The sequence below is a fragment of the Solea senegalensis genome, linkage group LG16, assembly GCF_019176455.1.
Source record: "Solea senegalensis isolate Sse05_10M linkage group LG16, IFAPA_SoseM_1, whole genome shotgun sequence".
Lineage (NCBI taxonomy): Eukaryota > Metazoa > Chordata > Actinopteri > Pleuronectiformes > Soleidae > Solea > Solea senegalensis.
In genome coordinates this window covers 21,128,779-21,142,209 of record NC_058036.1, presented here as the reverse complement: position 1 = coordinate 21,142,209, position 13,431 = coordinate 21,128,779, and the positions used below count along the sequence as shown (strand labels likewise).

At 43.3% G+C, this 13,431-nt stretch overlaps 1 protein-coding gene across 1 annotated transcript; it reads right to left on the bottom strand.

The window, feature by feature from the left end:
* Positions 1–839: 839 nt before the first annotated feature.
* On the bottom strand, positions 840–12,469 carry kcnk5a (potassium channel, subfamily K, member 5a). Its single transcript, XM_044047922.1, has 5 exons — positions 11,957–12,469; positions 4,580–4,691; positions 4,321–4,487; positions 4,059–4,227; positions 840–3,822 (listed from the first exon to the last, which is right to left on the bottom strand). The coding sequence occupies exons 1-5, from the start codon at positions 12,140–12,142 to the stop codon at positions 2,885–2,887; spliced, it is 1,572 nt and encodes a 523-aa protein (XP_043903857.1). The 5' UTR covers positions 12,143–12,469; the 3' UTR covers positions 840–2,884.
* Between the last annotated feature and the right edge of the window lie 962 nt (positions 12,470–13,431).

Here is a 13,431-nt window from a genome sequence, read left to right as displayed (position 1 = left end):
GTGTGTGTGTGTGTGCATAGTGTCACTATGACAACAAAGTTACTGTGCAAACTACTACTGTGATTTCAGAAGGTATTTTTGATATGTTACACATTGATTCATTCATTCAATCATTCATTCATTCAGTCTCCCGCTTTATCCTCCACATGAGGTTGCTAGTGCCAGTCCCAGCTGACACAGAGTGAGAGGCGGAGTCACACCCTGGACATGTCACCAGTCCATTGCAGGCCCTGACGTTTAATTAACCTCTAGACCCGGAGACAGAGAGGCCTTCGTTCAGACCTGGTCGCGGATGCAGGTCTTTTTCAAGGCAACAGTGCTAGCCACTATCCCGCCATGTGACCCAGCTTCACATGCATAATTGTAGATAATAATAGATACTAATAATAAAACTGACTGTGCACTAAGTTCCAAAAGGACATACTCATTACTAGACCTGTGCCTAAATGTGTTTTCACAAGCGGACTTGCTGTTGCACGTCATTTTTATTTTTGCACTTGGGTGTAAACTTTATGGCAAACTATTTATTTTGTAAACACGCCCAACAGTTAACTGCGCATTTGGCGTTCTGAAGCAAAATCACTACAAAAAGTGATCTGGTCCAGTGTCGTATGAAGGTGAAAACTGAAACACACAACACAAACTGACAGAGTCCCAGAAAAATGAACAAAACAGATGCAGCAAAGGTCAATCTCTCGACCTTTAGTCCCAAAGGGTCAAACTCCAAAAATACTCAATCATACTTTCTCATAACATATCAAGTGCACCTTCCGCTGAGCTGCATGCCAACATCACGCTGACATACAGATGTTAGTAATAAAGTATAAAAGTCACAAAAATTCAAGTTTTATTAAATGTTTATTTTTCATGAAATATACAGTTTTGTCAATTACAATACAAACGTTGACAAAAAAAAAGGAATAATTTAATCATAAAAAAGGAAAAGAAACTACAACACAAACATAATGGAGTTTTTACACAATGGAGCAACATTTCCATGAAAACTACACACAGACAGACAATGGGTTAAACCAGCCTAACCTGCTCTTAGATAGTGATCTGGAGACACACTTCAGTTTGGACAAGTACCACAGCTGCATCACAATGCAGCACTAAGATGTCCAGAGAAAAACAGCGAAAATGAGAGGGGGGGGGAGGTTGAATACTTACAAAGGTAATGTCCCTACGGTGAACTACACAGGAGTAGTAGAAGGGAAAGAAAAACACCCAGTGTGAAAGATTACACCTTTTCAGTGATTTACTACAAAGCACATTCCACAGATGTTTCATCAGACTAAAGGATCCTCGCTGCTTTGCAGTGGATTTTAGGACATTGTCATTTACGAGCAGTCATCCATAAGGCTTAGGGAGTCGGGATAGTGTGGAAGTCGAGTTTCCAACATTACAGAACCTGGCATGAACGAGAGGACTCGTTTGAAACTCACCGTGTCCCCTGTGCGACAGCCTCGCTGCCATTTTTTTAAACACTGTTTTTAAGGTTTTTGTGTGCAAGTTGAACAAGTGCAAATGGCAGTAAGTTAGCAGGGCAGTTGTTGCAGACTGAAACACAACGGAAATTAAACACTGGCCCCTTCAAGAGTACGGCTGCATTCACATGGAACAAAAGGAAACGCTATACAAAAAAAACATTTGAGAGCACCAATCCTGCCGACCGAGTCTCATGACGGAAACGTGCGTCAAAGAGAGCATTGATCTGTTACAAGTTAACCTCGGCTGCTTGTCACACGCCATACTTCAGCGTGAGCCCCACAAAGACAAACAAGGAGCAAGGCCACGTCCTGAGCTGAGCTGTGTTTGTGGCTACCGATGGGCCTCGAGCCAACATTTACATGGCAAATACAATGAAATGAACGCGGAGAGCGAGACTCGTTCTGCTGTGAGAGTGTCATTCCCCCGTTTAAGGCACAGAATTGACACACGGTCAGTGAAATGTGCATCGACAGAGGTTTAAAGTGTATTCTGAATACATGTCTGTGTCCCAGCGGCAGGATTACTTGCAAAGCTGACTTTACAGAAGTTTGAAAAGCTTGGAACAGGAGTACAGAAGGAAAAAGTTGAAACCGTCTCACTGGCAGAAAATTGAAAGTCTGCAGAAAATGTTTCTCTTTTCAAGAAATGAATGGACTTCCTTTTTTAAGTCTACTCTCGGTTGGTTCCACGTCGGATTTCTATGCCGTCTGTTCAGTGATGACGTCTAGTGCAGTCATAAACATGTTGCATACAGTAAAAAAGAGAACACAACAAACAAAGAGACACAAGTTATAAAAAGGACTTCACAATATAAACCAATGAAATACCAGAGGCACATAACCCTTTCTTTAATTACATTTTCTTCAAGGACAAATGTTTGGCTCAGGTTTTGAAAAGACAGTCTGAAATGGAGTGGACTTAAAATTGTCCTCATTTGGTGGAACTGTGCATTGGGAGACATATTTTACCCTTTATTCTTTAAATAAAAAAGCTACTTTGTCCTTCATTTCAATAAATACTATTAAAAACACCAATATGGTGAATAAATATGGAAGAAACCACGTGAAATCAAAGTCATTTCCACAGGATTCCTCATCAGCCCATGAGTTAAAAACACACTCATGATCAATCAGTTCTTGGTTCGGACAGAGCAATAAAACATGCGGCACTTCATTTCTCAAACTGTTGAATACTCGTGGGGTTATTTCTACGTCATCTGGATGTCACACATCATTTGTTCAAGAGTTTACAGGAAGTTCATCTTTTAAAACGTCTCATGATCAGACCTGAAGAAAGTGCACCGGGTCAGCTGATCTCCATTCAAATGGTTCACATTAGAATTCCACTGACGACCGCCGAGCTCTGTGTCCACTCATAGTTAACGAACAACAACTCAAGACTCTGTGTTGTCTTCCTTCGCGTATTCCTCCACGAGTTCCTCGTAGGAGTGGCTGTGTTCGGATCCGTCGCTCGTGAACACCGACCCTTCACACTCAGAACTCTGCTCCTCCTTGGAACTCGTTTCAATGTTTTCATCACATGTCGTAATGGAGAGTTTTGCTTTGGAATCATCGTCGTCGTCGTCCTCCTCCTCCTCCAAGTTATTGCTGAGGAAGTTTTCCTCATCAATAAACGTAATGTTTGCATTTTGGAATGTTAAGGGATGATACTCTTTAGAGTCCCACGTCCTCCGACCACCTGCGCCACAGTCTCCCATTCCCTGTTTCTCGAGGTCCACGTCCTTATCAAGTTGGTTCTCATACATTTGGTCCTGGTTTAGTTCTAGGTCACCCTCTACATGATCTTCTGTTAGCAGCAAACCGTTGTCTGAGCCCAGGAGGTAGTTCTTGGACTTGGAAAAAGCAACCGTGACGCGGTCACTGAAGCTGTAGCGTCTCTTCTGGCGCGGCGAGCGGTCCAGACTGAGGATGGTGTGTGTGTTCAGCGCCGCAGCATCGTTGCAACTCTTGGAGCGACTGTAATCTTTGGACTTGGCCGCGGTGTTGCTCGCGATCCGGGCATCTTTTTTGCTGCCAATCTGCTTTATCAAGTCATTGTAGCCTTCCTGCTTCTTGGACAGAAAGCTGAAGATGTTGACGTCGTTAGGAGTGGGCGGCAAACGCGGGGAGGCCTTGTGCGACTCCTTGTACTGTCGGAGCTCATCCAGAGACAGCTTGCGCAGCTTGCGGCGTTTCTTCAGTGCCTTGTGAGCCTCGATAACCATGCGCACTTTCCAGTTGAAGAACAAAGAAAGCCAGGCCAGACCCAGATAGATCCACACCTCCACAAAGTAACGGTATAGAGTTGGGTATTCTTTATTTGGTTCCACGCCTGCAGGACAGAGAGAATCCGGTCAGAACTGACAGATACAATTCTTGGGAAATTCAAGTGAGAGATAAAGGATGTCCCTGCTATCATTTGACTGCGTCAATCGAAAGAGATGAACGATAATTACCTTCCCTTTTACAACTTAATGTGATTATACTTGTGATTCAGCGTGGCAAACGTTCAAGGCCGTCACGCTTTACACCATTAATGCTTTCAAATGTTTTAAAACTCAGACGTACCTGCTACCAAATCCCCAAATCCAATTGTGGTCAAGGTGACAAATGAGAAGTACAAGCCTTCGATGTATGTCCAACCCTCCTGAGACATGAAGACAAAAGGTGGAAGTACTAAATGGACCAGCACACCCCAGAGGAGAAATATGGCTGTGCAGGTGAACTGAGCCTTTCTCTGGAAAAAGAAAAGAGGGAACCATGGTTTCAACTGAATACTCCAGAGACATAAAAACACATGGACAAGAAGTGTAAATCCACGTTGACTTACCAGTGAAAATCCTTTCTTTGTTAGATACTGGCCCAGGTGCTTGGCTCTGCCGCCGAAGAACTTCCCGAGCTCACTGATCCAGGTAAGACACAGCGGCACACCGAAGAGTCCATAGAAGATGCAAAACACGCGTCCGGCTGGGGTTTTGGGGGCAATGTTTCCATAGCCTTTAAAAACAAATGAGAATAGACAAAATGGTTTAAGGGAAGTTTTTAGCGAAGTCTTTGATGCACGTGTGTCTCTGGTGAAACATCCGTACCAATGGTGGTGATAACGGTGGCAGCAAAAATGACGGCATTCGGCCAGTTCCAGTTGTTGAAGGTCTTACTGCCCGTGATGGTGACCCCTTGGCCTGCAGCGTCAGACACCGCCTTCAGAAGAAGAAGAAAATAAAAGAGCACAAGTGAGAAAAAGGGCCAAATGTCAATTTAAAATAAAATGACAAAAAGAAGAATTAAATGGCAGTTAGAAAAGAGGCTAATCTGTAAGCTATGAAATAGGAAAACAGGAAGTCGGTTGTGTGCAAGTGCCATTTATTCGACCACATCCTTCCTGCGATATGTCGATCATATCTCAAGTGGCAGTGATGAGCTGAAACGACACTTGCGGCACCCTGGTGCGCCGCCTTTAACCCGAGGGCTCGGCAGTTCCAAGCACTGCTTACTTTGGTCGGGAAACAGGAAGGCAAGTGCTGCATCCCTAAACAGCTTCTTCATAAACAGTGATATGTGGATTAAAAAGCACCAGGGGGCTGTTCAGTGGCTTCCCTCTCCTCTTAGGTTTGTTTTGCTTTTCTCCAAGAGCCACATTTCCACTGAATGTGAACAACAATAATTAAACGGTGTCATGTTGTGTTTAACCCGCAGCGATATTCGCCTCCATGTCGTAGCCTACAACGACTCACTCTCGCATTCAATTCAATTTTTACTGTTAAAATTCAAAAGGGGACAAAAAAATAAAATAATTCCCAACCCAATGTGTGCTCAAGCAGCCACAACAGAAACTCGAGGGCCCCTCTTGGGTATTCGCAAACACTTGGCCATGTGTGCCGGGACAAAGCTTTTCCCCCCACACCAAAGTTATTCTTTCTCCAAATGTGCTGGGAGGAGGGGAAAAGTGCAGGGGTTGGCAAAATCCACATAAGCCCTAAAGTACTAGAAGATGCTTGGTTGTTTAATAATAACAGGTCTGTGACAGTTCTGCAGTGTAATTACCAGCACGAGGGGAGGCCATTCTTTTGTCTGCTCAAACAACATCATTCTTCCACTGAGGCTCGAGGACGACAGCAGCGACCGAGTTTGTGTTCAGACCATGACTAGAAATGAAAGAGGAGAAACCTCAGTGCAGTGGATAACTGTGAGGAACCGTCATGACAGCTCACTGCGTCTCTATGGGGGTGAACTTCACTCATGGGACATTTCATTCTTTGAATACCCCACCAGTGGCTGCATGTCCCTGCTGACCTGACGAAGACCACAGCGTCGCAGAGATGACAGTGCAGAATAACCAGTAAATAAAAAGACAATTCTACTGTGATAAGAAGTACAAGTCACCAGGTTCCCCAATCAGATTCCATCACTCCACTGCAGGAGAATTAACATGTAGGAAATAATCTAAACTTCACAAGTGAGGAAAGACACTGAGCTACGTTGTAATTCAATTGAAGCTGAAGCTGCAGTCTCCTCATTGGTGCACATGTGCCTGATGTTTCTGTGTTTCATCGCGGAGCAGAGGCTTGACATTCAATCATGTGATTTCTGTTAGTGGACATTCAATCTGATCTCATGACTCGTGTTTCTGCAGCGGATTCCTCACCACCTCGCTCACATGTTCCTGCACAGCAGTTCAGTGTGTCTGCTCACGCCTGCACTGTGGTGTGGTGTTCTGTGAGGAGCAGCATCGTTTCAAAAGTTCAGGGCAGATGAATGGATGAACGAGGTTTATAGGATGAAGGAAGGATTAGAGTTTGATGATCTGTTTACGCTCTCCCAGTGCTTTCTCTAGCTCTGTAAATGTGTTTGTTTTGTAAAGTGAAAGAAGAATAAAAGTCATGCAGTGTCCACTGAGTCATGTTTACTTTGGATTTAGGGACTTTTCTATTCTTTCACCAATGCAAAACGTTTTCTTTGCAATATCTCACCATTATTTTTTTCCATTCAGGCCTTTTTTTTCTCCCCATGTCCAAATTGAAAGTGCACACACACACACACACACAACACAGCCGGATGGAAACATACTTAGTGATTCATTAATTCCTCCATTGCAGCCAACGTGAAATCTGAACACACCCCCTCCCACACCGCCTGAAAATTATTACTTAAACAGTTTGGAGGTTTGTTTGCCATGTGACGAGTGAAAGTCAGGGGCGGTTGGCTCTGCACCTTACTCCAGTATTATGAGGGTTGCAGCTTGCACACGTTTGGTCCGTCTGCCTGATAAAAAAGTGCTGCAGATTCAAACACGCAACATGCTGACTCACGGGAATACAATGACAATGACAAAGGAACGAGAAGGAAGGTGACCTTTGAGACAAAGTGTCAAAACTACACAGCTGTAAATATAATGTGACACAAGCTAAAAGTGTGTGAGAGTGAGCCTTAACAGATCGTCACAAATCTGACCTCAGGACGACGGCTCGATAAACCACATCATTCAGTGACTAAACATTTGCTGAGTAATTCAGAAAATATGGACCAGATGAAACCAAGTGTCAAGAGCCAATGACTATAGACCACGAGACATGAACCAGGTTTTTTTTCATGCTTCACAAACTGTTTTTCTTGTCGATGTCAAATTTAGTTGTGGAAAAAAAAAAAAAATGAAAATAAGACGATTTATAAAGAATTGAACATTTTTGCCAGGATAATTCAAATGTATTTTATTTGTTATAGGTGTAAAGTCCATGAATGATGAGGACACAGCATGATGAAATGTTACCAGTGCTGTAAAACGCTACTTTCCCAAAAATGTGGTCAGCTCCAAGTTGCAGTAAACAGAAGACAGGACGGACAGCTGTTTTCAGACATGCACTGAAGTCAGAGGCTGCATGATGTGAACACTAATGTCTGCACATTCTACATGGATTCTCCTGCAAGCTCACGAGTATGATGGGTCCAGTGAGCTCTCAAAGTGAGCTCATGGGAGGGAGAACGCAGCAGGAGAAACTCTGGAGGATCCACAGCGAGTGAACGGGCAAGTGTCAGGCTTCCTGCTGCTGTGAAGGCAGACACTGTCCTGCCGAGTTCATCGTATGTGAACAGCAAACTCCAGAGAGTCCAAACCCAAATCTCTGGACATTACCCAGGATTTGGCTGAAGAGAGACATTGAGAAGGAGTAGGAAACACGAGACCTCTGAAGACACTTGGAATTTTCCTATTTTTGGGGTCTGTCACATATTCCGGAAAAATAAAATCAATTAGAACGGCACTCGTCTGGCAGCGAACGCCTGGAACGGCCCACTTATCCACATCTGCACCAAAACTAAGAGAGTTTTTTTCACATGACTCATTCCTCTCTGTTAAAATATGTATAAAATAAGTTTTATATAGTTTTTTTAATATACATTTCAGGTGACTACAGTTTCTTGTGCGCCTCTTATCAAAACGCCATTAGCGTTGGATGCCACTTGTTCAGATTGTTATCGTTCATAATGTTTTGACCCCTGATGTAAGTGAAGTGTAAGTGTTGGAAGTGAAAGTGCTGGATCAGCTGTATCAGTCTGCCACTGTCACACTGTGATAAACAGACACAGTAAAAAACCCACAGCGACAAACTGTTAACTATTATCAGACGGTTCAATCCAGTGTACACCACAGTATACGTCCTTGGGTTTTTCCACTTCCAGCAAACAGTTGCTCGTGCAAACCATTGACTGACTTAGACATAATGAAGTCACTCAGAGCTTTCCACATCATTAGACATTGATTTGTGATAGCGAGCTTGTGTGCTCTCCGCACTGGTTCACTGTATGTTTGAACTTAGGAGGAGATAATGCAAGACGTGGAAAGTTTTGGTCAACTTTGTGTAATTTAACTCAAACATGTCAAATTAAAACAAAGACATAAAAACCCAGAGAAAGCAAAACAATTTTTATCTTCCATCTGGTTGACAGATGTAATATCATTAACAGATTTGTGTGAGGCTTTAAATCACACTGCATGAAATCGCAGGGCTTGCTGCATTAATGCCACATGTTAATTTCTTTGACTCTTAGAATAATTTGGTATTGTTGCAGATTCCTTGCTAAAATACTAGGTCAAGCTTTTCCACACAGTGCAGTGTCACCGCAACAGTGCACGCAGTCATCTGGGTCTCAAGTAAATACAGCTTTTTTTTCCCCTGTTGGGCTAATTAATCGCCTAAACCTAATCGCGTGACGTCAAGACACCCGCTGCTACCTTCCAAAAACTCAACTTTCCTCTTCTTCAAAAGAAGAAGGGAAGACTGACTCCACTCTACTCCGAAACAGTGCACTACTTCATCCAATTGCGCTCTCATTCCGTTTCCCCTCAAGCATGTGACAGCAGTGAGTTGATCAACAGTGTTTGTAAGTTTCTTATTTGACTACACAAACGTGGTCTTCAAGTCACGTGCGACCAACAGGAATCATGCGCGCCAGGGGAAACCACCACCGACACAATGTTCTCCAGTGAAAAGAAAAGAGGCAACAAGTGCAACTAAAAGCTGCAGCGAGGAAAAGGCTAATTAGAGAAGTTACAGTTTAACTATGTCTGACCCCAATTTTTGGCCTAATTTAAATAGTGTCTGATCTACTGCCACATGATCAGAAGGAGACCTGTTATATATACTGTTGCAGTGAGTATGCGTTTGGTTATTGTCATTAAAAACAATTGCAGGAGTCGTGTAGTAAAAAATAAGAAGAGTTAAGAATTTTGTTTTAATGAAAGTGCTCGTTTAACATCACAAGTGGCTTTTTAACAGCTCAACATTTAATTAACTCAGATTATACCAATTTTCGGAGATTGTCACATTAGACGGAGCAGACCTAAGTTCTTAAAGTGATGCCAACTCTTCGAAGTTCTATATTTACCATGTAGCAGCACACACACACACACACACACACACACTGCACGGCCTCCTGTTTACAGACCGTTATGTATCCGTTTATTCAAAACTACCTTTCAACATCCGACACAAGCTGAAGTGTTTTTGCTAAATTCAACTCGGTGAGATGAAACTTTGAAGTGCGACGGGGGAGAACACGGCGTAGTGGAAAAGTCAGGACTGAGCTGTGTTATCATTGGGGCGACAGTTTGGAATCAGAAGATGCTAGAAAAACTGCAGCGTAACATAAATATTGATAGCAGCAGTGATGACGTTTTAAATTGCTGTAAAAGACGCACGATTGAGTTTAAGAAATACTTGTTTTCTGGTCAGCACACAGGCCTGAAATCTCAGTGTTTGCACTCAATGTTCATTTGTTAACTTTAATTCACAAGCAACCTTTCAAAATATGACACGGAGCCCAGTCTGCACAGACTTTTTTATACTCCTTATTCACATGAAAACAATAATATAAGTGGGAATTATTGATCACATGTTGATCAGAGGATTTTCAAACACTGACCAATAATGAACAGCAGTCTCTAAAAGTATCATACAGCTGAATCAAACATTACTTTTATGACTCTCTCTCTCTCTCTCTTAAGCACACACACACACACACACACACACACACACACACACACACACACAGTTTATCCCCGCGCCCCCCCCCCCACTGAGTTTTTATGGCCACTTCTCAAGAGCCAACATTGATGGGCTATAAAAGACAATCTTTAAAGTGTGACCACTTCAAGGGTCCAATAGTTAATAGTAAACTCCTTGTTAATAAAACAGAGACTAACTTTAACAGCACTGTCGCCTTCTCTTGTTAAAGCCCCGCTTATATCTTTTAATTGTTAACAAGCGCCGCATAGTTTCCACAGTGGAAACCCAATAGAATCACACAAATGAGGCTCGATGGCAATATACTGCACATGGCTCCGCTTTAATATACTCACTCTACAGCAACTGCAGCAGGTGCCTTGGCAAACTGCACACAGAGGAAAAACACTGGAAAACTCTATCTCTCTCTCTCTATGATGGCGTCAACAAGCCATTTCATATTCTCTCCATTCTCTCCTCACATGTGGGAAAACCTCGTCTTTGTCAGAGTGTCGAGGAACAGGAAATAATTCGGCCTCTTAAAAAAAAGAGTTTAACCCAAGATTACGACAAGCCAGCGAGCTGGTGTTGTTGCACAGCAGCAACTGCCAGAGGTAAATATTCCAAAATCTCTCAATGATTATGTGTCTTGAAGCAGATTTGGCCACTGCAGGTTTTTGGCTGTTACAGAACTGTTGAACGTTGGTGGGGGGAGGTTCAGGAGCGTATCCCTTTCAGTCCTCTGAGAACAGAAGGAAGCAGATGGAGGGGGTAGACGGGGGATAATAAAAAACTCCCCAATACTAGTGTGGCCCCAAAGAGGGGAACAGGTTGAGACGTGTTTCTGGGCACAAGTCGGTTAAATACAAAAAAAGAAGAAAAAGGAGGTGAAAAAAAAGCATAACTTCCTTGTCTTTATACAAAAGGGACCACTGTCAGTGGAGGCGATCCCGCTGAAATGGTATGTTCCATAAACCACTGCAAGTGTTGTCTTACAAGTCATCATTGAACGTCCACGTTTCAAGGAAGTGGACAAAACACCTGTAAAATCACGAGGAATGACATGATGTACATGATGTGTGAGGTCAACGACACCACATTTACTGCTGGTTACACAATTGCAATTTTGATGACTGACTATTATGGGCTTTTTCTATGGCCGATGCCAAGGTTTTAGAAATGAAGGCAGGTGACTGCAGATAAATGAACTTGAATTTTGATCAGTTTCACTTTTCCCCTCCATATATAATAAAACATAATGTGTATAAAGTAACACAAGATTACTTCACTTATCTTTTCATTTGATGACGACAACTCTTGTCTGGGGATAAATAAACTCGGTCTGTCTTTCACACAAACTCATGAATGGAAAATAAAAGTTTGGTGCACTCGGCAGTCGCCATGTCTCTCAGACAAGACAATAATCAGCCAATACTGAAGACTTGGGAGGAAAGAAATTGGGTCCAAGTGATCAGTCGACCTTAAAGTGGAACGCCATGTCCTGCAGCTGTGCACAGCTTTTGACCCTTCACACATCTGGTTATCACTATCACTGCTGCAGACACTCTGTCTGTTTGCTGAGCATCAGCTAAGGGCAATAAAATAATTATTATCCACATTCATAAAGTGTCTGGGACACACACACACACACACACACCAACACCAACAGATATGATAGACAGGAGGGACTGGGACTGAGATGTGGGTGTGTTGACCCACAGACATGACAAACATGTTATTCCACAGACTTTCTCCAAGTGTGTGCTGAGCAGAGAGAGCTCCAACACACACACACACACACACACACACACAGCAGCTGGGGCTCATCATGTGTCACTCCCTCGCATGTTAGTCAGTGCAACACACACACACACACACACACACACAAACTATTTCACTTCACTTGTGAACGTGTTGTTTGTTTGTTTGTTTGTTTGTTTGTTTGATTGTTTGTTTGTTTGAACATACCTCCAGGATTCTGTCCAGATCATCTTTGGTCAGACACGGGTAGTCCTCGAGTATCTTATCCTTCTGCTCTCTGTACTGCTGCGCGGCCAGCTTCCAGTTCGGCTCCTCCAGGACTTGAAAAATCGCCGCCCCAATGGACAGGTAAAAAATAACGGCAGAGGTCAACAAGGGCCCTTTATCTACCATACTTATGTACAATGACTCAACGTGGAGAGCGCGGGAGAGGGGGAGATGAAGTTACGCGGGTCTCATCCTCAGCAGGTACTGAAGCGCGACAAAGTTGTTCCTTCACCCGCGCGGTGGCTCAGGAAAGTGCGCGAGACGTGCCGCAGCAGACAGCATCAGCGCACGAGACATAACCGTGGCAAGAAAGTAGCGACAAACGGCGGCGGAAGATGAGAGCGCGCGCGCCGTAAACCCTCAACAACGACGACCGCAGTTGCAACTCAACTACTACTGTCTCCACGTGCGCAGCCGCGAGAAGGACTGGCTGCTCAAGTACTCAACTCAACTGTGAACTGGGGCGGGGGGTGGGGTGGGGGGGAGAGATCCGCCCAAAAAAAAGCAAGTGGGAACCCCCCCTCCCACTCAGCTTTTCTTTTTTTAAATACAGGTGTGCAGCTGCGAGGTTACACATTGTTTTGACACAATGTCCCAACAAATACTAACAATTCTAGCAACAACAACAACAAAACAGCACGAGACCAAACACGACACAACTCTGAGGAAACAAATCCCACTTAAAAATGATAGGAATAGTCATTTTAAAGGTCAAGATTGTAACATTTGGACGTGTTTGTTGACAGAAACTGAATATAATATAATGTAATATAAGAAGCATTATTTAAAAAAATGTTATACTTTCACATTGTTAATACTTTTCTGTGATGACCATTGGACACCGTTGACTTCATCAGACTTCAAACCGTGGTCTGGTCAATGTGACCTCCATTTTTTAATACTTGGGTCATTTTCACACCAGTCAGTGAATCACATTAGTTTACATGAAGGAATCAGTCTGCCTGTAAAACTACCAGGAAATTCACCACACGTGTGAACCGATGTGATGAATATCTTTTGTTTTTTTAGTTTATCTGGACAGATATCCACTGTCAATACGGAGCAATATCTCGCAAATGAAGACACGCAGTTGAAAAGACAATGATTAGACGTGAAGGACGTGCACCAAAACGTGGATCTGTGTCAAAGCCCAAACGTCAAGCGCTCCGATGTTTGCCCAAGTGATATGTTGTGTTTTCTCTGTTGATGCCGTGAGGAGCAAAGCTCAAACACAGGGAACATCAGAATTGATTAGTGTTGAGGCCAGAGCCACTGGTCCTCTGACACATAAACTCTTCTATAAATACGTACAAGTGCACACTGAAACTTCTTTGCATGACGTTACAGTAACAGTTTGACATTTCCACGATCACCGCTGCCACAGGACCACGGTGCACCTGTGGTCTAACAGTTGC